General features: G+C 47.2%; 1 protein-coding gene across 1 annotated transcript; it reads right to left on the minus strand.

The window, feature by feature from the left end:
• Positions 1-1,952: 1,952 nt before the first annotated feature.
• Positions 1,953-26,776, minus strand: Lhfpl4 (LHFPL tetraspan subfamily member 4). The gene is made up of 4 exons (XM_051203732.1): positions 26,596-26,776; positions 25,194-25,688; positions 5,707-5,943; positions 1,953-2,242 (listed from the first exon to the last, which is right to left on the minus strand). Exons 2-4 carry the CDS (start codon positions 25,597-25,599, stop codon positions 2,142-2,144), a joined length of 744 nt encoding a protein of 247 aa, XP_051059689.1. The 5' UTR covers positions 25,600-25,688; positions 26,596-26,776; the 3' UTR covers positions 1,953-2,141.

The raw sequence follows: 26,776 nt of genomic DNA on the forward strand, positions 1-26,776 counted from the left end.
TGTTCAGTGCAAATTACAACTCCACTGCCCACTTCCTGTACCTCTTCATCCACTGCCCCCTACACCATGGCAGCCCCACTCCAATCCTTCCTTTCTCGCTCCCCCTCACTCCATCACTTGAACTCTCTTCCTCTCTGCAACACTGTCCCTCCCTCATCACGCCTGCCTCCCTTCTCATCTTTACTTCCTGGCCCTGCTCCTCCCCCCCACCCCACCCCCCACCATGTCTCTCTCCCCTCTCCCCTCTGGTTTGACTCTGAGGAACCGCCTCCTGCTCCCTCCTCCTTCACACAAGCCCCCACCCTCCACCCCAGTCCATTCCCAGTACCTTGGCCGCCTGCCAAGGAAGACAGCTCCAATGCTGTGGCTCCAGGAAGGGACTAGTGTGGGGACACAAGGGCAGTGACCAAATCTTGGGAGGGGGTATCTGTCCTGGAGGAAAGAGGGGAAAGGCAGAGATGGGGTCTGGAAAATTGCAGGAATCCTTCCTGGAACCAGCATCAGACTCCAATTAAGGTCCTGATGGGGCAGCCTTGGGCATGGGTCTTGCTCAGGGATCCTCTCAGCTCCAAGGCCTATGAAAATGAACACAAGGACAGCAAATCTGTGGACTAGTCACCCTTCCAACTCTGGCTGAGGCCCACAGGGGACACACAGAACTGATATGCCTCCTGTGAAGCCTAAAAGGGGCACACACTCCTCAACACAGGGACCAGGCAGCAGGCCATATCCTAGGAAACATTGTACTAGATGAAGCTAGTCTGCCATCCCTCCACTGGGGACAGAAGGCTTGTCCATGACTAGAAGGCTCTGCCACCAGATAAGGTATAAGGTAACCAAGGTTGGTCAAAAAAAAAAAAAAAAAAAAAAAAAAAAACCACCTGGGATCTCCCTCATTTTCTCTCTGCTAAGGGGGAGGGAGTAACCCCCTGCTGGGAGAAGAAGAGAGATCTTCTCATCTGCCCCTCCCTAACACGCGCACACACACGCACATGCACACACACGCACACACATGCGCACGCGCACGCACGCGCACACACACACACGCACACACACACACCTCAGCTCCAAGCACTGCCCATAAGGTTGCAGACCTTGGGCGTATCGCAAGGCGAGAAGTGGGCGAGGAGAAGAAAGAGTCAGGGACAGGGTAACAGGGCCTGGGGTGGGGACAGGGGTACCCTGTTCAGAGGTGGCCTGCAAGTTCAAGTTAGGCAGAAAAGTATCAAAGACGCAAGACAGTCTCTGCCCTTGGCAGATGTCCGAGGTGTGGGAAGTGGAGAAGGAGATAGGCATCCCCTAACTCCACCTCTGAGCCCCTTCTCCACAGTCACCAACCCTGACAATGGGCCCAAGAAGTCTATGCTGTACAAAACAGGCCAGAGTCAAGGGTCCAGTCACTGGTGCGTTATCCCGGTAGAGAAGAGGCCGGGCCAGCCCCAGGCTGAGAAGCTGGCAAACTCTGGCTGCTGCAGTCAGCTGCCTCCTCCCACAGCCTCCAGAGCCTGTGTCTTCCCCTCAGACTCGGTGCTGATGAGGGACTACCAGCAGTGGGGAGGAAGACCCTGTCCTTTCCCCCTCAGCGCGGCTCAGATTCCTTTGAGAACTGGGTGCAGGCTTGAATGAGGGAGTCAGAAGAGGCCCCGTGGGTGGGGCTGGTGGCACCTGGAGCTTTGTGGCAGATGTGGTGGGACCATCATCAGCAAATAAAAAGAAAGTAGGAAAAAGTCTGGCCCTCCTGGGGCAGGGTCTCTTTAGGAGACCAGGACTGGGAGGCAAGAACACAGCAGGCAGCCTTCTAGACTGAAGGGGTCTGAGGAGCCTGCACTGCAAAGCTCCTTCCCCTGGGGACCCTCAGGGACCTCCAGCTAGTCTACACAGGAGAGAAGGAAACTGAAGGACCAGAGAGGGAGACCCAGGCCCCCTTAGGTCAAATGGAGGCAGGGCCACAAACAAGCTCTCGAGGGATCTCAGGGCCCCTGCCTTCTGCCAGGCTGCCACCCAGCTCCCGCCTCTCTTCAAAGCCTGGAGTTGTGTGCAGTCTGTCAGAGATTGGGGTCTGGAGCTTGACCACAAGAAGGAGAGGGCAGCAGACAGAATATGCTGAGGTCGGGCCAACTCCTGGGCTACAATCCTGGCTTTCAAGGTCCCTGTGTATGAGCAACAGGGCATGGCAGGACTCCCCATCCTGAGACATCTCCTCCTGGCCGCAACACAGAACTTACTGTAGTACCCACAAAATCTAAGGAAGAGAGGGAGGGAGGGAGAGAGAGAGAGAGAATGTTAGAGACTGTCACAGCTGCCCCCTCAGCCACCCCCCAAGACAGTAGTGGGCAGGAAATGACTACAACCAAGTTGTTGGCTGGCAGGCCAGCCTTGAACACACCATTCAGCCTTCTAATTCACAGGGTCACTTTGAAGGGTCAAAGGAGATGCAAGCACTTGGCACATAGCAAATGGTAGTGGCTTCGTTTTGTTTTTACTTTGGCTCAGAATTGAACTATAAAGTTCACCTTTACCCACAAGTGAAGGATGGAGATTGTTTGACATTGAAGGAAGCATATTACTTTCCATAACATTGGGGGGGGGGGAGTTTTAAAGACAGGGTCTTTTATAGCTCACACTGCCTTTGAGCTTACAAGGTAGCAGAGGCTAGCCTTGACTTCCTGATTCTCCTGCCTCTGCCTCCAGATTATGGAGATTACAGGTGTACACCACCATGATTGGCTTCCCATGTTTAAGATGAGTTGTAGTGGCTTGCCACAGGTTTGGGGACAGTGAGTTCTAGGGTATTCTAGTCTACCCTGCAAGGCCATGTCTTTAAAGTAAATGAACTTGTGAGAGAATCATCTGGAGTCAGGAGAGAGACACTGGGTGGACCATTCACTGCTGGTTATATCCATCCATACCCAGGGAGCTTCAGAGAGGCAACAAACAGGCTTGTTCTTGCCCTTTTGGAAATGGCCACCAGGGGGGCAGGTTCTGACCTCAAACCAAGACTGAAGAACCGACCCATTGGGAGGGATCTGTTGGAGTTTTAAAGGTCAGATTAGCAGAGTGTCCTACGGTAATGAAAAGGGGACAGGAAAGTCCTGGCCTGGCTGGGCTGAGACAGGTCGTGTAAGTGTGGGGGAAGAGCTTTGGCTCTGGACTTGAACCTTCATTCAGGTCCTGACTGCATTTAGAGGGCTTTGGGTACGCTCCCCAGCTCTCTGCGCCCATCCACGGGACTTGTATTCTCATCTGTAAAACAGTGGTGGTAATGCCTGCCTGCAGAGGCCTGTGAGAGCTGATGACTTTGAGCCAAGTGCCAGCTCCTGCTGGCCACTTTGCAGGCACAAACTTTCCCCTCACATGACAGTTCTGGGAGTCGGATCTGTTCTTATCACCCTGTGCATGAAGTGTGGGAAACTGAAACTCGAGGTAATTTCTAGGCTTAGCCTGCTCCCATTACAATCTGTGTTTACCAGCCAAGAATCCAAGCACAACAATGGGTTCCTGCCAGATGAGTCGATACACGGTTATATGCATTGCCTCATTTAATCCCATTGTATGGTGAGCCAAAACTCCAAGAAAACACTAATGAGTGGAAAACCTCAACATAGGTCTGACTGTGGAAACTACTACTGTGGATCTCAGTCTAAGGACTGTGTGCCCATACACACACACACACACACACACACACACACACACACTGTCACATCTCTCTAGCACTAGGGATAGGCAAACACCAGGTCAGAAGACCCTGCTTGGCTTCAGCCCTTGATTATCTGGCACTGTCATTATATTTCACGTCTGGAAACCCCAAGAAGACACTTACACCTGTGTGTGTGGCTCAGGATGGCCTTGAACTCATGATCCTCCTACTCCAGCCTCAAGAGAACCATTGAGTTTTGCTTGTATGTACAGCTGTGTGAACATGCCAGATGCCCTGGAGTTACAGACAGTTGTGAACTATCATGTGAGTGCCGGGAATTGAACCTGGGTCCTTTGGAAGAACAGCCAGCCACTGAGCCATCTTAACCACTGAGCCATCTCTCCAGCCCATTTCTTTTTTCTTTTTTCTTTTTTCTTTTTTCTTTTTTCTTTTTTTAATTGAATGAATTTTATTATTTATGTTTGTGTGTGAAAGTGAGGGCGTGTGGAGGTCAGAGTGCAGTTCTGGACATCAAACTTAGGTCATGAGTCTTCAAAGCAGTCCATCTCAATGGCCCTAAATTGTTTCTTTATTGTAGTTTACTGTCATTGATATAGACAATATGGAATATACCAATTATGCAGCATAGTGTAATAATTTGTGAATGAACACTAGTTCATGTCAAAACTGTAGCTGTTGTAATTTGCATATATTACAAGCTCTGATCTCATGTCCAGATTCCTCCCCTTCAGACCCAATCCAATAACCACCCCTACATTATGTATTTATCATTCCTTTTTAAAGGTTATTGTTAGTTTTGTATTTATGTGCATGCATGTGTTAGTGTAAGCCACATGTGTTCAAACAAATAACCACGTCAGCCAGAAGGGAGCTTTGGCTCCTCAGGGGATGGAGTCACAAGCAGTTATAAGCTGCCCAACATGGCTGCTGGGAAACAAACTCAAGAGCTCTGTAAGAACTTCAAGGGCTTTTAACCACTTCCTTTGTTTTTAATAAATAAATTTATTATAATCTGAATATATTGTTTTATACATTATTAAATATATCACAAATGCATTGTATTATACAAATATAAAATATATCATAAATATTAAATGTTAATGAATTATTAAATATTGTATACAATACTTAATATTTCATTTGTTTAATAATACATTATTTTAAATAATATATTTTAATACTAAATAATAACTTAAATATATATTAAACCTGGTGTGTTGGTACAAGCCTGTAACCTGAACACTTGAAGATTACAGTCAGGAATAATAAAGTTATCTTAGTTATATACTGAGTGGAAGGCCAGCTTGAACTATGTGTGATGCTGTCTCTATCTAAACAACAACAAAAACCACGTTGGGAATGGTGGCCCACACCTGCAATCCAAGTACTTAGGAGACTGAGGCAGGAGGAGCTGTTAGTTTCAAGTCAGCCTGGTATAGAGTTAGACCCTATCTCCATTTTTAAATTTCGTTTAAGCTATACATTCCTTAGTTTTGCTTGGTTTAGGGCTTAATAAACACCATGCTCTGTCACTTCTGAGCTTTTTCCCTCTGTGTTTTCAGCCACCTCTATTCCCTGACTCCACAGCTGTGAGTGTGTGGGGGGTATGTATAAGCTAGAGGACAATTTTCCAGATTCTCCTCCCCCCATGTGGGTTCTCTTCCTGGGGATCAAACTCAGGTCATTAAGCTTGGTAGCAAGTGCCTGTTGAGCCATCTTAATGGCTCCTCTGTGTACCCTTTTAAATCGTTTCAATTTTTTTTAAGTGTATTAGTGTTTTTGCTTGAGTATGTGCACCATGTGTGCAGTGCCAGAGGAGGCCAGAAGAGGGCATTGGATGCCCTGGAACTGGAGTTAAAGACGATTATGTGGCCTCATGTGGGTGGGAATCAGCCCAGCTCCTCTGGAAGAGCAGCCAATGCTCTTAACAGCCAAGCCGTCTCTCCAGCTCCCTGGGTGTAATTTTTGCTTCGCTTTTAGAATTCTGTGTACATTGACCTGCCACTACACCAACCAGGCCTTCCTTGTCCTCAGGCATAGGCGCTTACCTTTGTTCTCCTGTTTGAGCTCCTCCTGCAGCAGGTCGGTCTGCCGGTTGCCCAGCACGAAGGCAAGGAAAGACAGGATGAGCGCATTGAGGATTCCGATGATGGCCAGAATGTACGCCCAGCGCACTGAACAGTCCCCCAGGGAGTACTTCCCCGTCTTGGCCCCGCACATGTCCCGGATAGTCTCGGCATCCCAGCCATCAGGGAAGATCATGCAGCCCAAGACGAGGCACAGGGCTGGGCATGGAGCGGGCCCACACCGAAGTCGGGTCAGGAAGAAAGAGAAGGAAGGCATTATTACTCCCTAGAATGGAGGAGGGGGGTGGGGCTGAGTCCTGAGAATTCCCCCAGCCCCATCTAGCAATCTGAACCCTTGGTAACTACTTTTTAATCATTGGGAGATAGACATTGACCTGAAGAAACAGAAACTGCGGCCCTCGACCCCTCCTGCCTTACCCAGCCTTACTACAACCACTGACATCCTCTGGTTCCTTTTATTGTCACCCAACCTCATCACTTTAGTTTTTAAGATTTTGGCTTTGGTTTGGCTTTTTTTTTTTTTTTTTTTTTTTTTTTTGTTATTTCTTCAACAGTGGTTCATTGACAATCACTTTGCATTCGTTCAAAGATGCTAGGCACACAGCAAAGAGTGACAGTGAGTCTTCCATAGTTTCTCTCCCTCCAGCTGTGACTGGGAGGTGTGAGGTACCTGGCTAGTTCCTTCTGTAGAATGAGGACCATGGTGCTTTCGAGACATTTAGCGAGATGCCAACCAGGCCATTCATTGCGGAGGGCCTACTGTGTGCTGGGAACTAGAGCAGAGCTCAGGGAGGCACTTGGATCTGTGTCTCTTGGAGCTTGGGTAGGAGAGAAGAGGGCTGCAGTACAGTGTTAAGAACTCAAATGCTGGCCCAACTCTGCAAGATTTGTGAGCACCAATTCCTTTATCTTGTGCTTATTTCCAAATCTGTAAAATGGGGGGTGGTTAAGAGTATCATCAAATGACTGTAAAGATGGCAGGGAGCTTCAAAGTGCTCTGCAAAGTAACTCCCATAGAATGTTAGCAGTTGATATCAAAATTAGTCATAACAAACACTGGCTGCTCTTGCAGAGCATCTGGGTTCATCTCCCAGCACCGACTTGGCAGTTAGCAAGTCTATTACATGGATTCCAGGAGATCTGACACCCTCTTCTGGCCTCTGTAGGAACTGCACACATGTGGTGCACATAATATACGTGCAGGCAAAACATTCATACACATAAAATAAAATAACTCAGGGCCATCGTTAGCTACACAGTTACAAAATCAGTTTGGCCAACATGACACCATCTCAAAAACAAAACAAAACACAAACCCTAGTCACTGCAAAAAAATAAATACACAAATAAGGAAATAATGTAATAGGTTTCAGGTGAGGTGAGACAGATAAAAGCAGAAAGGGTGGGTCAAGATGGTCCTGTTAAATAGCTCTCCAATCCACCCACTTGGGTTAATCTACCAAGCTCTCTCCAATCACCAGCCTAGTCTGGGAGGGGTGGGGCAAGTCGAACCAATCATCTCCCTGAATTCCTTTGGAATTCCTTAGGTTGACTATGAGAGTGGCACAGGCCCCATAGCAGGCCAATCAGAGGCTTCAAGCTCAGTGGGCAACTGGGAAGACTTGGTCTGCTCATTTCCACCAGGGGTCTGCAGCTTGCACAGAGCTTGTGTGACCCTTGACTCCTCCAGGCCCAATATTAGATGACAAGGTATGGCTGTTCTCAGTTCTGTCACAATATGTGGTCCATCCAGTCCCCACAGTGGGAGGGACAAGAGCTTTGAGAGTCCTTCCCATTACAAGGGAGCGCCTCCTAAGCTCCAGGCCCCTCCCTCCCCAGAGTTCTGTAACTTGGATTCCATCCCACAGCCATCTCCATGTCTGAGGTAATGTCCCCAACAACATGGTCATCAATCTCTCATTGTACTAGAGCTGCCTTCACTCTCCAAGACAGTAACCCCTCCTCCCACCTCTATGGACATAAGAGAAATGTCCTGCTCTGTGACAGAACCAAGCCAGGAAAGCTAGAGAATCAAACAGTCTGAAGATACAGTTTGGCACACAGATAGAGACTCAAGTACAGACTGGGGTTGGGGGTGGGGCAGGCAATGGGAGCTGGAGCTTAACCATGAAGGCTTCAGCCCCCCCCCCATGGCATTCAAATTCTAGTGTTAGATATTGTCGAAACCAAAACGTAGGCATGGGACTAAGCCCTTGGGTGCTCTATCATTGATATGGAGGGAGGAGGATAAGAGGAGGAAAAAGAGAAGGAAGAAGGGGAGGAGACTTTAATGTCTGTCTTCCTACATGCCCTTGATTTGTCTCTCCATCCTTGGGCTCAGCCACTCCAGCAAAAGGCAGGGGTGCGGTTAGAAACTGGCAGGGGACAAACGTACACACCATCCCTTCAGCTGCTTCCCAGCCCTCCTCTCCCTAGGTGCCAGAGTGGCTGGCCTCACTGTAGTCTGTTTTTGCTTGCTCCTGGTGCATCCTCGTCTCCATGGAAACCGCTCCTGTATCCCAGGGCTCCAGCTTCCTCCCCCTTCCCAACGCGGGCACTGAGACCTCACTGAGATTTTCTTCCCTATGCTTTCCAGTTCCTCTCTCTCTCTCTCTCTCTCTCTCTCTCTCTCTCTCTCCCTTCCCCCTCTCTCTGTTTCTCTCCCTCTCTCCCTCTCTGTCTCTGTCTCACACACACTTCTCTCTCATTTCTCTCAGCCAGTCCCTCTAATTCCCTCTTTTCTTCTGCCTTTGTCTCCATCTTTTCCTTCCCTTTCTCCCCCATTCCTCCCTATTGTGCTCAAGTCTGAGCTTCAACTCTCCTTTCCTTCTTTTAGTTAACATTTGACCTTTCTATTTCTTCTTTTTTCTTCTATCTCATTCCCTCACCCTTCTCTCTCTCCCTCTACCTCTCTCTGTCCTTTCTCTCCTTTTGAATACTTCACAAATACATTTCTGAGATCCTTGACCACACACCAGGCCCACAGCAGCACTAGGTCATAGACACTGGCAGGCATGATGTCTGTCTTCATCATGAAGGGAAGTATAACATCAGCTCATCTCACTGATTGTCATATATGTGAAGGGCTGTCTCAAAGGAAACAGACTGGGAGCAGAGGTCAGAGCATCAGGAGCAACAGGAGGATGCTGAGACAACCTCCCTGCCTCCTTGGCTCGGGAGAGCATCAGATGGTGGCTTTGAGGCCTCAGAGGCTTCTCAAGAAATGGGAGAGAACAAGAAGTTAAACCACTTGAAAAAGCCCAGGCTGAGGGGCTGGAGAGATGGCTCAGAAGTTAAGAGCACTGGCTGCTCTTCCAGAGGTTCTGAGTTCAATTCCCAGCAACCATATGGTGGTTCACAACCATTTATAATGAGATCTGATTGCAGGCATACATGCAGGCAGAACATTGTATACATAATAAATAAATCTTTTGAGAGAGAGAGAGAGAGAGAGAGAGAGAGAGAGAGAGAGAGAGAGAGAGAGAGAGAGAGAGAGAGGCCAGGCTGAGATGGGTTTTCTTGAGTCTGGAGGAAGAGAAGTGACTGGAATAGGTTAGCCTCACCCAAGGCTCTCAACCTTCTGGGGATGGCATGGCAGAGACAATGCAGGCGTACCCACCTGTGGGATGAAGGTGAGACCGTGGTCTCTTCTGGAAGTCAGGAGCTGGCTGAAATGCCAGCTCCTCAGAGTCTGATAACCAAGTGCAGGATACAGCATGCTATAAGAGTTCTCGACCTGGGCTTGTCCCCAGGGGCAGGGCAGAGTGTACCGCAAGAGTTCTCTACCTTCAGCCTAGAAACTTCATGGCAGGGACTGCCCTGTCCACCCTGGATGCTTAGCTTCATCCCTGGCTTCCACCCACCAGACCTTAGGGAAAAATACATACTGTTGTTTTAAAAATCCCTCCAAACATTGGCCAGCATCCCGAGAGCAATGATTGCTTACTGAAAACCACTGGTGTAGAGATGGGGGTCCTGGGATACAGTACTCCCATTCATTGACCCTACAGTCTACTGGAATCTTGTGCTGCAGGCAGCCAGGAGGCATTATGACAAATTAAGATTGAGAATATCTGCATGGAGGATAGCTCAATGGTAAAGTGCTTGCAAAAGGCCCTGAGTTCAGTGCTCAGTACTGTAACAACAATAACAACAACAGTAATAAATAGTAATAATGAGCTGTTTTTAACAGTAGCAATTGAATATTGGTATGAGGGCCCACACTTATAATCCCAGTACTGGGGACAATGAGGGAGGGTTATGAATATGAGGCTAGCCTAGATGACATAGCAAGACCTGTGTCCAAAGGTAAATAAATAGCAGTGAGCATTTAACTATATGCTAAAGTTGCTAAACTCCTATATTTTCCAACCTCTCATTTAATCCTATAAAAAAAAATGAAGGGGCTTCGAGATGGTTCCACAGGTAAAGGCACTTACTGTGCGTGCCTGATGACCTAAGATTGATCCCCAGAACCCAAGACAGAAGAGGAAGCTCGGTGGTGGCGCACGCCTTTAGTCTCAGCACTCGGGAGGCAGAGGCAGGTGGATCTCTATAAGTTCAAGATCATCCTGGCCTACAGAGTGAGCTCCAGGACAGGCTCTAACGCTACAGAGGAACCCTGTCTCATAAAACAAAACAACAACGAAGAAAAGAAGAAGGAGGTGGAGAAGGAGAAGAAAAGAAGAAGAAACTGACTCCACAAAGTTGCTCTCTGACCTGCAAAGTCTGTGACATGTGTGTCCACATGTACACATCGTGGGTGCACACGATAATAGTTTTTTTTTTTTTTTTAATCTATGAGGTCAACAAAAACATCACCCTCACTTAGAGGTAAGGGAACTAAGGCTGGGAGGAACTCAGTCTCTTCTTGAATGACACACAGCTGGGAAGCCTGCATTCAGGCCCAGATAGGGACTTCATGCTTATCTTTGGACAGACTCATTTAAAATTATTATTTTTGTTTATTTGTTTTTTCTCTGTGTAGCACTGGCTGTCCTGGAGCTTGCTATGTAGTCCAGGCTGGTCTCGAACTCATAGAGATCCACCTGCCTCTGCCTCCCAAGTGCACTTTAATCTTTTAATTAATTATTTTAATGTAAATGTATGTTTTGCCTACATGTATGTATGTGCACCATTCTATGCAATATCCTTAGAGGTCAGAAGAGGCCATTAGATTCCCTGGAACTGGAATTACAGATGGTTGTGAGCTGCCATGTGGGTGCTGGGAACTGAACCCAGGTCCTCTGCAAGAGCAGCCAGTGCTCTTAGCCATTGAGCTTCCTCTCCAGCCCCTTGGCTATACTTCTTGTTCCTTTTTCTTCATGCTTTCCTCCACCCTGAAGCATGGAATAGAAACATAAGGGGAAGGGATGTTGCAATCATTCAGATAAGGGTCACATTCTAGGAGTGGTGGAGCAGACAGTGAAGGTCACTAGCAACTCCAGATGCTGCTGGGCTGGTTCTGGGCTGCCTAACTCTTGGACATTTGTTTTACCTGAGAGTCTAGAATGAGGGCTGGAGAGATGGCTCAGCAGTTAAGAGTGCTTGCTGCCTTTTCAGAGGACCTGAGTTTGGTTCCCAGAGCCCACATTGGATGTTTACAACTGTCTATAACTCCAGCTCTGAATTGAATGCCTTCCTCTAGCCTCTGTGGGCACGTGTGCACACATGCACACACACACACACACACACACACACACACACACACACACTAGTTCTGGCATATATAACAATGATCTTTCTAACTTACTATCATTTTTACATAGTAAGAGGGAAACTTTTAATTATATGTCACTGGAGAAGTCCCTTCACCTCTCTGAACCTCAGTTTTGTAATCATAGAATGGTGGCATCTACTTCCCAAGGCCACAACATAGACTGAGTGGTTACCAACATCAACTGCAATGTAGAGACATCCCATTGTTTATATAGTGTTCACTCCTTCAAATGTGCTTACTCCTAAATCAATATAGTTGTTTTCTTGAAGCCACATCTAGCTGCAAGAGAGGCTAGAAATTTTTTCTCTTTGACCCTTTCTCTTCCTCCCACTTCTATACATACCTCTCCCCTGGAAATGTACAGAAAAAGGTGCATACAATGGGTTGACCACACTGTCATTTTTAACACAGGTATGCACACATCTATTACAAAGGAACTTGTTATATGAATTATAGTGTGTCCTTGACACTATATATTACTAATTCAATTTACTAATCTGTTTCTAGTTTCTTGGCATAGAGGCTTAAATTACTGGCTTAAATTTTTTTTTCTTAGACTAAGCATATAGCTCAGTGGTAGAATTTCTTAACAAGTGCAAGTCCCCAGGTTCAACCTCTAGCACTGGTTAGTGTTCCAGGGAGCTTGAGAAAAACGGGATCCTGTGGCTGTTGACTGCACTAGCCTCCAGCCAGCTACTGGATCAACTGACCAATGATATTGCTGAGTCAGTCATGTTCTGAGTGATTTCTGGCAGTTGGACTTCTTCTCTTTTCATCATTGTTGTGTTTTAAAACAGGGTCACATATAGCCCAGGCTAGCCTCAGACTCACTATGTAGCCAAGTGTAGCCTTGAACTCCTAACTCCATTGCTTCTACTTCCTAACTGTTGTTAATACAGACATGCAAGACCAAGCCCATTTCATCTACTTACTGATAATTCTTTCTTTATAGTTGAAGTGGGTTTCTCCATAGACAATCCACACAGGTGGTCATGTGTTTTTCACCCATTCTAATGATGGTTTTAATTGACACCCAGCATGATTGCCAATGTTGTTAGACTCATCCCTACTGTGTTTACCATTCTTTCCCATGTGTTGCCCTTGTCGCTGATTCTTTTCAAAAGGTTCACTTATTTTTATTTTATAAATAAAATAATAAAAATGAATCTTTTTTTTTAAAGCCTAAGCCAGGCAGTGGTGGCACATGCCTTTAATCCCAGCACTTAGGAGGCAGAGGAACGTTAATCTCTGAGTTCAAGGCCAGCCTGGTCTACAAAAGCAAGTTCCAGAACAAGCAGGGATACACAGAGAAGTCCTATCTCAAAAAAACAAACAAAGCCTGGTAGTGTTGTATTTGCAATCCAAGCTCCAGGAGAACTGGAGATAGGCAGATTCCTGGGGCTCTCTGGTGAGCTAGCCTAGGCTAATTGGAGATCCCCCCCTAGTCCCAGTGAGATAACTGGTCTCAAAAAAAAATACATGGATAGCTCCTGAGAAATGACGCTTAAAGTTATCTTTAGTTTTTACACCACACACACACACACGCACGCACGCACACACGCACACACACACACACGCAGCTCTTTGTAAGACAGGGCTACTACAAAGAAAGTTCCTCAGTTTTTCCTTGTTTTGAAGTCATGATATTCCCATTTCAGTCCTCGGAGTAGCAGAGATGACAGGCAAATGTCACTGTGCCCACTGTGCTTCTTTTCTTCTTTGTTTTGAAGGATGAGTTCATGCAGTACAAGCCTCCAGGATGGAAGATATACTTGCCGTCCATCCACTGGCCCAGGGTTCAGTCACCAGCACTGAGACAGAAAAGCCTGGGCCGTGCTCACCACATTCCAGGTGATGCTGGCGCCTCCCTTCAGGCACAGTCTTCCTCTATGCATCTTCCTCAGCTTCTCACTTGCTACTTGTCCTCTATTGCTCAAATTCCTCTTAGCCTCCTTTACAGGCTTCTCTGCTGCCTGTCCTTTGATGGATGGTGTCCCAAGATGGTCCCTCTTCTTCTTCCTCTCCTTGTCCCAGGGCAATTTTGTTCGCACAGACCTTCGGCTCCACAACGGACCTTTCCCGTGACTCCAGACCTAAACATCCAGCCATCATTGGGCTCTCCCTCTTGCACACCCTCCCCCCCAGAGGAGCTCATCCTCCTCCGCCACAAACATGGCCCTCCTGCTGCATCTCTCTGAATGCTACTTCAGAGACTCAGCCACCCACAAGGAGGCACCTGCTTTACCCTCCGCCCACAAACAAACCCAGTGGTCTCCCAAATGGGCTCCTCCCGCTTCTGCAGCCTGGCATCTTGCCAGGACAACCACTTTCACATTCACCTCAGCTCTCTGCCTCCCAGGAAGCCTCCACACAATGCACCTTCCCAACCACGGATGCCTGCGATGCTGCAGCCATCCTCCTAAGCCTATGCCTGGCCCTGCTTACTCCCACTTCCAAAAGTGATTGCCATGGCCTGTAGTAAGACCCAACCTCCAAGGCTGAATGCCTAAGGTTCTTGCAAAGCTCCTCCTTCAAACCCCTTCTAACTTTCACTTCCCCTTCCCTCTTCTAGCACAGACAGAGCTTTTGGGGCAAAAATGACTTGCCATGGTCACACAACAATCATTAAAATATCACCAGCATTTACCTAGCCAGTGAGCACACTGTGTCCACAACAACCTTCCAATGGCTCCACAGAGTGCTTGACTATTTGTTACAGTTTAAACATGTTTCCCCAGGATCCATGGATTACAAAATTGATCTGCAATGTTGACAGGGGGACCTTTCAAAGGTGTTCAGGCCTTTACCACAGGTGTTGATCCCCATAGAGGAATTCACTCCCTTCTGCTCCCAGCCCTGAAATGCCTTCTGCATGTTATAGAGCAGCAAGCAAGCCCTTACCAGATGCCAGCCCCTTAGCCTTGTACTTCTAAGCCTCAAGAATCCTTAACCAGCTGGGCACATAGCTCAGTGGTAGAGCATGCTTGCCTAACATGTGTGAGACTCTGGGATCAATCCCTAGCACCATACACATTTTTCCCCACATACACAATTTTAAAAATGGTTTCTTGGGCTGGAGAGATTGCTCAGAGGTTAAGAACACAGGATGCTCTTCTAAAGGTCCTGAGTTAAATTTCCAGCAACCTCATGGTAGCTCACAACCATCTATAATGAGATCTGGTGCCCTTTCTGGTATGCAGACATACATGCAGGCAGAATACTGAATTTATAATAAATCTTTTCAAAAATGGTTTCTTATGAGATACAGCCATGATCTCCAGGAAAACAGAAGGAGGGAAATTCTTGTTAATCAGGCATGGTAGCACAGACCTGTAATCCTAGAACTTGAAGGGAATTTCACTAGCAGGAAAAGCATGAGTCCAAAGCTACCCTCAGCTACACAATGAGTCTGAAGACAGCCCAGGCTACGTGAGATTGTCTATAAATAAACAAATGAACAAATAAAAATATACAAACATAACTAGGTATTTTAGTTCATGCTTCATGATCCAAGAACTCAGGAGGATGCCCAGGAATTTGTGGCCAGACTGGACAACATAGCAAAAGTCTGTCTTAACACGCCAAAATGAATAAACTTCTGTTCATTACAAATTTACCCATGTAATATCCTGTTTCTGCAGTGCTAAGCCAACTAAGATGCTATGAATCTGCCCATTTTATATGAACGAAAGCTCAGAAATGATGTGAGATCCCTAAGGACTCGTAATTGATATATAATCAGAATTCAGACCAGGTATCTGCTCCCTCAAGGAGTGGGTGGCAGAGTGAGGACTTAGATGTCATCATTCACTCATCCACTCAACAGGACACTTGTGGGTGTGTGGTGGCTCATGCCTATACTCCCAGCACTTGAAAGGCTAAGACAGGAGGATTGCCACAAGTTTCAGTCCAGTCATAGCAAGATGCTGTTTCAGAAAGAAAGAAAGAAAGGAAGGAAGGAAGGAAGGAAGGAAGGAAGAAAGAAAGGAAGGAAGAAAGAAAGGAAGAAAGAAAGAAAGAAAGAAAGGAAGGAAGGAAGAAAGAAAGAAAAGAACTAAAAACAAAACAACAACAAAGCAGTAGGTACTTATTAGGCACCTACTATATGTTGAGCACAGCCTCCTGGCCCGAGACTTAAACTATGTCACTTAAGCACAGGAGAAGCTATCAGATGTGAGCTGGGATGGAATGGGGGTAGCAGTGGACAAAGGCTGTGCTGTTTCCTTCCTTCCTTCCTTCTTTTCCCCCCTCCCTCTCTTTCTCCCTCCCTCCCTCCCTTCCTCCCTCCTTCCCTCCCTCCCTCTCTCCCTCCCTTCCTTTTTTATTTTTGAGACAGGGTTTCTCTGTGTAGCCTTGGCTGCCCTGGAACTCATTCCGTAGAGCAGGCTGGCCACGAACTCAGGTCTCCTGTCTCTGCCTCCCAAGTGGTGGGATTAAGAGTGTGTACCACCACTACATGGCTGGGTTATTATTTTCTGAAAGCTTTTTGCTTTCATCTTTGTCCCTTTCTTCCTATTCCATGTGATTTATCATTATCAACTGCTTTAATCCCAGAGCAATTTAAATACTTCAGGGCCTCTCTAATAATAACACTAAACCTGGAAGCTGAAAGGAGGCATCAACATTTCACTTATGTTAACAACAACAAAAAAAAAATCTCACCTTGGGAGGAATCTACAGACAAAGCCAAAAGATAAAGACAGAACAAAATCTGTAACTCTGATCAAAATGAGCTAGCATTTACTTACTTACTTTTTATTTAAATTAAAAAGAATCTTATTTTACATACTGATCCCAGTTCCATCTCCCTATTGCCCTCCCATACCCCCCACCATCCCCCATCTCACCCCCTATTCACTCCCCAGGGAGGATAAGGCTTCCCATGAGGGATCATCAAAGTCTGTCACATCATTTGGGCCAGAACCTAGGACCTCCCCCATGTATCTAGTCTGAGAGAGTATCCCTCCATAAGGAATGGGTTCCCAAAGTCCATTTGTGCACTAGGGATAAATACTGGTTCCACTGCCAGAGGTCTCATAGACTTTCCTGGTCTCCCAACTGACACCCACGTTCAGAGGGTCCGGTTCTGTCCAATGCTGGTTCCCAGCTGTCAGACTGGGGTCCATGAGCTCCTACTTACTCAAGTCAGCTGTTTCTGTGGGTTTCTCCAGCATGGTTTTGACCCCTTTGTTCATCACTCCATCTTCTCTACAACTGGGTTCCAGGAGTTCAGCTCAGTGCTGAGATATAGATCACTGCTTCTGCTTCCATCAGCTACTGGGTGAAGGCTCTAGGATGGCTTATTTACTTATTTTAAGAGAGTCTTACTATATATTACATATTCTGTAAATCAGGCTAGCCCCTGATTTACAGAGATCCACTTGCCTTTGTCTCTTGAGTGTTGTAAGTAAAGTTGTTCTCCACTACGCCCTGCCTATAAAGGGTTGACTATAGTTTAGTTGTTTTTTCAAGTGTGTGTGTGTGTGTGTGTGTGTGTGTGTGTGTGTGTGTGTGTGTATGTGTGTGTAGTGCTTACAACACAGTACATGTGTGGAAGTCAGAGGACAACTTGAAGAATTGGTTCTCTCATTTCACTGTGTATTTATAACATCACAAAGGATGCTCAGGTACAACTACCCTAACTACCCCACTCCAGCTACTCTGCTCTGATTTCTGGGACCCAGAGACCAGAAATGTATTTAACTGGGAGTGGGGTAGAGGGGATGTGCATGCCACCATACACATGGAAGTTATGGGACCAGAGGATGACTTGAGGGAATCCTTTCTCTCCTTCCTCTCTGTGGTTTCCTGGGTTTGAACTCAGGTCCCCAAGCTTGGTGGCAGCAAGAGCCACTACCCACAGAGGCACCTAACCTGGCCCCAATTCTGTTTCTGTCTTGTGGAGTAATTTGTTAAGCAGCAATTAATACCTGCTAGACATACTTTTTTTTTTTTAAGTTTGCCTTTGCTTGTACATTTATGGAATTCTCCAGAAAAGGCACTCAACAAATGGTTGCCTCTGGCAGAAAAAACAAATTGTGAGAAGAAGGGGCATGTGACCTTGTGTCCACCTTACTGTACAGGTTCTCCACTAAGTGAGTGTGTTAAGTTTTCCAAACAGTCGATGAAAGTCCTGGGGGGGCATAATTTGTGGTGGAAATTTCATTTTGGTTTATAGAATGGGGGTACAGCTCCCCCGTGTTGGGGGACAGAGCAACCACAATAGCTCAAGCTCTGACTGCAGGCTCCTAAGGGGCTGGTCATGTGGTGTGGAACACTGGGTGATGATCACCCAACTTTTCTAGAATGAAATAATTGTTTTTATCTCTTTATTTAGTACATTATGTGTATGAGGAGTATTCTGCCTTAGCTGTGGGACACTCTCTTTGGACACCTTAGGGCACTTCTGTGATCCAGTCACTTTGTGTATGTGTGTGTGTGATAGGCTCCAAGACCCCTTTCCTGTTTCGGGCTCTTAGATGCTGAGCAAGATCTGTTACCCAGCATTCCCAGAGCCCAGCACAGTGACGCACACAAGAAGTCTTCAGTAAAGGGTCAGTCAATGTGAAAGAGTGAGGGGGAATAGGAGGGAGACAAACATGAAGGAAGCCAGGGAAGAGAGTGGAAGGGAGAGAGGAGAAAGAGAGAGGAGAGAATGCCTTCCATGTACTAGATGTCCTAGCAATGTAACCAGACACTGCTAAATGTTAATGTATCAATACAGATTCAATGTAACTAGACAACTAAATCTTACTGTATAGAGAAAACTAAAAACCTATCCAGATCTGGTCACATTGGGCCTGGATTCCCACCACTAGAGAGGCTGAGACGGGAGGATCACTACAAGTTAAATACAAACATAGTAAGATCCTATCTAAATAATTAAATCATTCATTCCCAAAGACAACCTGAACCAAAGTCCAAGGATTCCATAAGGGACATGAGTGCATGCCTTGAGTTTCTGTTATGCAACTCCTATGACCTCCGATCACAAGCCTGAGACGCCAGTGATAGACATGGCTAGAAGCTGCTACCCTCGCATGGTACTAGCTGGCACTCTGCTTCCACCTCCCCTGCCGTCTCTGCACACCATGTGAAGCTTGGCATGTGCACACATTCATGACTGGGTGAACCAGAACCAGGCCCAGGCTCATCTTCTTTCTGGGGATGGAAGGGAGGCCTAGTTTCCCATGTCTGTGACCATTCATCTATTGGTTCTCTCTGGGCCTCTTTCTTCATTCATAAAATGAGGGAGTTAGGCAAGCCGATCTCATCCACTTCTACTGTCGGTCTCATGGTCATTGCAGCGAGGTCAAACTCAGCATCAGAGTCTCCACACATGGCTTTCCCCAGACTGTCAAAAGTGCCTGCTGCACACTGGGAGCCACATTAAAAACCATTGCTCCCTACAGTCCCCCACCCCAACAAAAAAGTAAAAAAAATTTAGAAGGCTGGGCAGTGGTGACACATGTCTTTAATCCCAGCACTTGGGAGGCAGAGGCAAGTGGGTCTCTATGTGTGTGAGGCCAGCCTGGTATACAGAGCGAGTTCCAGGACAGCCAGAGCCATACAGAGAAACCCTGCCTTGGAAAAAAAAAGAAGGAAGGAAGGAAAGAAAGAAAGAAGGAAGGAAGAAAAGAGAAAGGGGGGGAGAGTCATCATTTCACACATTTCTATCATCCTTGGAATCAGGTACAATCATAACTGTTTTGCAGATGAGGAACCAGATTCGGAGACAAATCCACTTATCCAAGACCACCCAGATGGGAAGTATCCCCTAAGTCCTTTATTCTGTTAAATCTGAGGCACTGGGGTGTTGAACTCAAGGCCTTGTGCATGACAGGCAGACAGTCACAGAGTTCTGATTCTTCTGTTTTTGTTTAGATAGGGTTTCACTATTGTATCCCAAACTGCCCTCCAACTCATCACCCTCTTGCCTGAGCCTCTCAGGTACTAGGATGTGCCACCCACCGGACTAAGACCTCACAGTAGCTCCCCTCCTACTCAGCCAGGCCTGGGCTTGGGTCTCCTCTTTCCTGTGACTATTCTCAGCCCCACTTCTAACACTGTACTACAAGGAGCTCTAACTCATCACCTGCGGATTCATTTTCCTTGCTCCAGTTCAGCAACTGAAGGTTCTGGATTCACTTGGACTCATACCAAGACTCAGCTCCCCCTCTGTACAAAAGTATGAAATTGGACAAGTCATTGTGACAGAAAATGGGTGGAACAACACAAACAGGATGAAAATATCTAGTATAGACCTGGGCCGGTGAAACTGCTCTGTAGGGAAGAGCACTTTTCCCAACTCCTGAACAGAATTCAGTCTCCAGAAGCCATGCAAGGGTAGAAGAAGAATCATCTCCATGAAGTTGTCCTCTGACTTCAGGTAGAAGGACTGAGTCACAATAACAGCTCCATGACCCAGCACGTCTATGACCTGGGACAAATGGCTTTTTAGCACATGCTCTAGTGTAGGGTAATGTCTCAGGATATGCTAATATTTTTTGTTCTGAAACATGATCTCACATAGCCCACATTGGCTTCCCACTCACAATGAAGACCAGGCTGACCTTGATCAGAGATTACAGTCCTGGGCCACCACTCAAAGCTAACATATTTTTTAAAGTAGTTCTAACAGTCACAAAAACTTCTAGTTGTCCACTGATTAAAGTCCCAAGTCCCCGGCCCAGCATTCTGGGGTCTCCACAGTCCATCCTGAATCTCCTCTTGCTCACACTCAAGTCAGATGTGCCTCTCTATCCACGGCCTTCTCTGTTCAGAATGCACTCGCCCACACCTCGCACCTGCCAACACTATCCATCTCCAGCCTGGATTTCCGGCTAAGCCACAACCAGCCTTGACTGCAGCCCTGGTATCTATACCATTTACAGCTCAGCACACACCAGAATCCCCAGGGGTTGGGAATAATGTCTTTGGTCATCTTACTCATGGTCCCTCTTTTACAGTCTCTGCGGGGACTCACCTTTCTCATTACTGGTCATTGTGGTGTTGGTTGCAGGATGCACAGATATGAGTCTTAGACAAAGTCACCATGATTCATGAGGAAGCATCAACCTGGCAGAAGTTGGGCTGATAGGATTCAGCTCTGGAAATTTTACTGGCATAATTCTTTTTGTTTTTGTTTAGTTTTTGCTTTTCTGAGACAGGGTTTCTCTATATAGTCCTGGCTGTCCTAGAACTCACTGTGTAGCCAGGCTGGCCTTGAACGCACAGAGATCCTACTACCTTTGCTTCTGCCTCTTAAGTGTTGGGATTAAAGATGTGTACTACCATGCCTGGCTGTTGGCATTCACTTTCCACAGTCATTGCTAAGCTTGAGCTAGGTAAAGTCAGAGCTGCTGGTAGCATTGTTTCTTACCTTTAAGAAGGAGTAGGCTTAAAATGAACCAGCACAGAAGAACCAAGAGATAGAGGTGGGTGCCTCAGACATCACCTAAGCATCCAGGTCCACCCTGAAGCCAGAAATTCTCAATTTTCAAATCATGCTCTTTATTGCATTTTATTTATGATTGTGTGAGCTGAGTTTATATTGTCCATTGCTCCAAGGCTGCTGACCAATATCATGACCCAAGTAGACAGCAAGCTTCCTGAGAGCAGGGATTGATTCCATAGGCTTAAGATCCTTGGGGTCAGACATGGTAACACATTTTTCGGAAAATATCTCTGGATTCCAATGGGGCTGAATATTTTTCCGGACCTTGCAGTTGAGTTAATAATATTCCTTGAGATTATTTAAGACTATCTACTTAACCTGCTGTCCTACTGTGTTCTTAGGTTTATGGTTAAACTGCCTTTAAGAGAACAATGTAACTAACCTTACTATGTCTTGGATTTCCTGTGCAAATACCTTTTATAACCTAAGCTAATACATCACTTTAATCTTAAACTGTGTATGTTTATGTGCTCCTGACCCACAATACTGTATGTATGTATGCATGCATGCATGCATATATGTATCATTTGCTGATAGCAGCCAACAGGTAGATGGCAACCTTATATGATAATTGGAAGCCACCTGTGGATACAGGTTGACTAGATGTGCTTGCACTGTTGAATGCTATTCTTGAGCAGCTACTTACACTGTTGAATGAGCTAGGGTCAGTAAAGCAATTTCTTCCCTTCTAAAATCCTGTTAAGATTTCTGTAAAGAATTTCTCATTTCTTCCCCATACCATGTTTTCTGTGCAAAGTCCTTTGGGAAAGACACACACAGGCACAGATTCAGGCACACACTGAGACACAGGACAGATACAGGCAATAACAACAGGAACAGACAGATCAGACACACACAACTGACAATAGACTGGTCAGTAACCACAGGTAGAAGACATGGAGAATTCTAATTTTGACTTAATCTTAGTCAAGCTAATCCAAGAGGAAGTCTGAGTTTTGATTTGTCAATGCAACACTAATACAGTCAAGGATGGCCTGTGTACCCCATTCTAGTGGTCTGAATAAGAATGACCCCCACAGGCTCATACATTTGAATGTTTAGTCCAGAGAGTGACACTGTTTCAAAGGATTAGAAGAATTAGGAGGTGAGGCCTTTGTTGGGGGAAGAGTGTCATTGGGGATGGGCTTTGAAGTTTCAAAAGCCCATGCCAGGCTCCGTCTCTGTCTCTCTGCCTACGGATCAGGGTGTAGCTTTCACTCCTTCTCCAGCACCATGCCTGCCACCATGATGAAAATGAACTAACCTCTGAAACTGTAAGCCAGCCCTCAGTTAAGTGTTTTCTTTTATAAGTTGCCTCAATCATGGTGTCTCACAGTGACTGTGACCCCCAGCATTGTAGCATTGAGCACAGAATGATCACATAACAGGTGAGAAATAAAAACAAAATATAGCTGGCCATCGTGACTCATGTCTTTAATCCAAGCACTTGGAAGTCAAGACAGACAGGTCTCTGAGAGTTTGAGGCCAGCCTGTTTTACATAGTGAGTTCCAGGATAGTCTAGGTTAAGAAGTAAGACCCTGTCTCAGGGAAAAAAAAAAAAAAGAGGAAGAAAGGAAGGAAGAGACATCTCATATCTCTGTATTTTGTCAATAAGAAGGTGTTCTTCAAAATTCTGGGAGGGGGGTGTTGTCCAAAGAGAGAAGAATCAAGTGACAAGTGCTCTAATTCCTATATGACAAACAAGGCTTTGTTTCTGCACTGTCACTCTGGGCATGACTGACAGCTCACTTTTTGAGTGGGGTGGTCTCCAAAAGAGTTGTCTACAGGAGCTCTATGGCTGAAAAGTACACTCCAAACCAACCAAGTGACAGTCCTCAGTCCCAGATGGGAAAACTGAGATTAAAACTGAAAAGGTGGCTCAATGGATAAAAGCACTTGCCACCAAACCTAACAAATGCAGCTCCCATCTGAAGCTCCATGAGATGGAAAGAACCCTATGCATGCATAATTACACACATGAATGTGTGTGGAAAGCACATGCATGAATACACACACACACACACACACACACACACACAAACAAACAAATTACTGTCTTTAAAAAGTAAAAAGACTGTAGGCTGAGACATGTTTAACTGATGATTGGCCCATTTCCTAGTGCTCCTTTATTAAGCAATAAGAATCAGTCACTTATCTAGAGAACTCAGAAATCTCTGAGCAAAATGCAATCAACTCTGCCAACTGCCCCCTTGGCTCTCAGGGAAAGAAAAATGTGCTGAACCAGGAGTCATTAAAAAAAAAAAAAGTGGCCATAGACTGAGTTTACTCCCATGTCAGTGATGTGACTTTGAGTAAGTCTCTCACATGTCAGTGGTCAGTTGCCTCTCTGAAACAGAGAGAAATGAAGGGGACATTTCAAGGTGGTGATCTCTAAGATTGCCAAATTTCAGTGATTGCACTGTTGAATTGTCCATCAAATCCCAAGATGAAATCCCATATGGATCACAGAGAATTTGAGGGTCAAGAGGTCAGGAACCCATCTGCAGACTCCAAATTAAAGTTGATGAATTGGGGTTCAAGCTGAGCACATAGTCTTTCCAGCTTGCCTTCAAGGGAAAATGCAATGAAAATGCTCATGTCATCTCTGGGCCCTATTGGAAAAGGTGGAACAGCATCCCCATTTCCTTCATTTTGCTTTCTCTGTTCTTTTCCAAGGTTCTTAAAGAGTCACATTAAGATGGGTCTCTACATCTGAGCACTGGAAAGACCACTCAGTGGTTAAGGATGCTATCTGCTTCTACAGAGGGACAGAGTTCAGTTCCCAGTCTTCACAGTTCACAACTACCTGTAACACCAACTCCAGAGGATCCAATGCCATCTTCTGGCTTCCACAGTCAACTGCCTTTGAGTGCACACCATGATCTCTACCATATACACACATACACATAAGTAAAAACAAAAACACATCTTTAAAAAAAAAAGAATGTCCATATCTGAGTACATAGTACCTTCCCCTAACCAGTCCTTTTCAGATATTAGACATCTCCCAGTAGGAGCAGGAATTCCTCTCTACATTTGTAAAACTAGCTTCATGACCTTGACCTCACCCTGGCCTTCCACCCAAGTGACAAGTCTTAATTTGGTCACTTTAACACTTGACCTTGAGTGACTTCAAACTGTTTTGAAAACTCACACTCCTCCTTGAAAAGATGGTTATTTCTTTCCAATGGGAAGGCTCAAGTGAATACACACCACACTGCAGAGCCAAATCCCTACTATGCTTCCTGAGGTGGCATTGCCAGCAAGTTGCTATCACCTTTCCTTTGGGGGCCTCTTTTGAAGGGCTGAACACTTGTTGAATATTCCAAAGAGCTTACTGTGAAGTACCATCTCTAATGCACGGTTACCAAATCTCCTCTTCTTCCCCATCCCTGAGAGGCTCTAAACCTTTCCCTGGCTTCCATCCATTTTCTTTCCCCACCCTGCCATCCCTAGGCTCCTCTTTGCCCTCCCAACTTTCTTCTCCTTTCCTGCAATTAGGCAAATGCCCAGGTTGCTGAGTTTTCAAAATGTGACTGAGATCGAAGAGTGGGCGGGGACACAGGACTCTAATGGATCAGGGGAAACTGTCTCAGCATATCTTTCTCCCAAAAGGCCTTTCCTTAGGGAAAGATGGCTGTGCCAGTCAAACAGTTCAGAGACTTCAAGGAACTCGTCAAAACTGAATTCAACGCAGAACCCTTCTGTCATAGTGAAGGGGACATTCTTTTTCTCCAGAGGCTCATGTTGCAAACTTTCCACAGATAGCCTCCCACCTCTCAGGGCAGGACTTTAAAATGTACCAAAGCCCCCCTCATTTCTTCTCTGCACCATTTCACAGATGAGGAAACCAAACCTCAAAAAAGTCAATAATGCCAGCCAGTTAAAGGTTCAAGCCACAGTTCTTGAGTCCCCAATTCATGCCCCCGGCCCTGCCCCATCATAACAGAGATTGACAACACTTACAGTAAGCTCTCATTCAGGGGGGAGGAATCTTTTTCCTAAAAGACAGCTAACAGAGACCCCCGAAACACGAACATAACGCTAACCCATCAGCTGACCAAGCCCCTATGCTTTCAAGCAGACAGACTCAAATACCATTTCCAAGGATTTGTCCCTGCCCTAAGGTTGTTGAATGTTCTCCCTAATAGCTGCTGAGGGTTGACCACTGAGTGTCTCAACACAGAGAAGAATCTAGCTCTGACTCTTCCAAGAAAGAGCTCCCGACTCCAGCATCTTTGCCGAGGGTCCCGCACCCACTCCTCCCCTACCTGCCAAGAGCTGCATCCAGGCGCAGATCTTGTAGACAGTGGCGGTGTTGCAGAAGAAGAAAAGAGCGAAGCAGGTGATGCAGCCGAGAATCAGCACCATGGAAAGCAACACGAAGAAGGCGGCCGCCTTGAAGGCGCTGGACGGGATGGTGCTGAAGTCGGTGAAAGAGCCCCGGCAGGTGAGCTCGCGGCCCGCTAGCCCGCTGCCCACGCAGTAGTGGAAGAGGCCGAAGTAGCCAGGCTTGGGAGTGCTCACGCTGTCTCCTACCCAGTAGGGCTGAATGAAGACCACCACGTTGATGATGGCGAAGCAGATGGTGAAGATGGCCCACAGCACGCCGATGGCCCGCGAGTTCCGCATGTAGTGCTCATGGTAGAGCTTGGAGGCCTCCTGCGAGGGCAGCATGGTGCCCGGGGGCGGGGCCGGCGGCAGCTGCTGGTGGGGGGCCGCCGGCCCAGGACGGACCACCGGACCACCGGGCTGCGGGGCGGGAGCTGGGGACGCACGCGAGAAGCAGCCCTGAGTCAAGGAACTCGCAAGGGCGGGGCCTGGGGCGGAGCTGGGGACCTGGGGGCTGACAGGGGAGCTAGGAGGGGGTCATGACAGTGTTGGGGCGGCGACTTGAAATACTAGCCAAGGTTTCTTATTGGGGGCCTAGGAAAGGGGCCATGGGAAAGTTGGGGGGCTGAGATGAGGATATGGGAGCTGGAAGTAGGGAGATACCAGAAAGTGCTGGTGGGGGAGTTGGAGAGGGAGCTTGGGAACTGGTGCTTGGATAGGAGGGGGCCATGGGGAGATGTAATGAAAGATGGAGATCAATACCGGAGCATTAACAGGCACCTGATGGAGGGATCTGCGAAGGGCATATTGGAGCTGTTATTGGGGTAGCGGGTTTGGGACTGGGTGTCTCAAGGGGATCTGGATGCTGATAGAGCTCTATAAGGAAGGGGAGAAGAGGTTGTCAGGGGCTGGTACTGAGGGCATGAGGAAGGTTACACTAGGGCCAGCTAGGGGACAAAAATTTGTAACCAGGGCTAAGTGCTGGAATCGGGATAAGGCTAGTGTGGAATCAGGGACTGACAGTGCTGGGTCTGCTCTCGTACTGGAGAGTGGGGGGTGCTCCTTAGAACCCGGGGCTGAATGTCGGCTGCGGGGGGGGGGGCAGTCCAGGATTGGCGGGCCAGGGCCAGGGCCAGTGGCTTTCCAGGCCAAGGGGACAAGGGACCCGAGGCCAGGTAGCAGTCTGGGCCTGGAGGGGTGGGCAGCGGGCAGGGGCCGTGCCGGGGTGCGGGGGAGAGGCAGGGCCCCGGTAGGGCCGAAGCTTGGGGGGTGGCTACCCTGCGCCCAGGCCGGACGCGCGCAGAGGCTGCAGCTGCGGAGAAGGGAAGCGGGAGGACCAACCTGGGCCGGGTCAGGGCCGCTGATCCGGGACCGGCAGGGCTCAAGCGCCGGGGCTCGGTGCTCCAGGCAGTGGATGCCTCGGCCCAGGCGGCGTCCTCTGCGCGGCCTCCATCTTGCTCGGGCTCTCCCCGGGGCGCGCTCCCGCGCCAAGGAGCGCGCTCCCGTGCACTGGCGCGGCGCA

The sequence above is a fragment of the Phodopus roborovskii genome, unplaced genomic scaffold (genome assembly GCF_943737965.1).
Source record: "Phodopus roborovskii unplaced genomic scaffold, PHOROB, whole genome shotgun sequence".
Taxonomy (NCBI): domain Eukaryota; kingdom Metazoa; phylum Chordata; class Mammalia; order Rodentia; family Cricetidae; genus Phodopus; species Phodopus roborovskii.

What these genes read in the sequence shown, in the direction of transcription:
- Lhfpl4 (XM_051203732.1), bottom strand. Translation starts at nt 25,599, where the DNA reads ATGCTGCCCTCGCAGGAGGCCTCCAAGCTCTACCATGAGCACTACATG. An exon ending in CTGGATGCAGCTCTTGGCAG is followed by an intron (nt 5,944 to 25,193) that starts GTAGGGGAGGAG and finishes CTCCATGCCCAG; the next exon opens with CCCTGTGCCTCGTCTTGGGC. An exon ending in GCTCAAACAGGAGAACAAAG is followed by an intron (nt 2,243 to 5,706) that starts GTAAGCGCCTAT and finishes TCTCTTCCTTAG; the next exon opens with ATTTTGTGGGTACTACAGTA.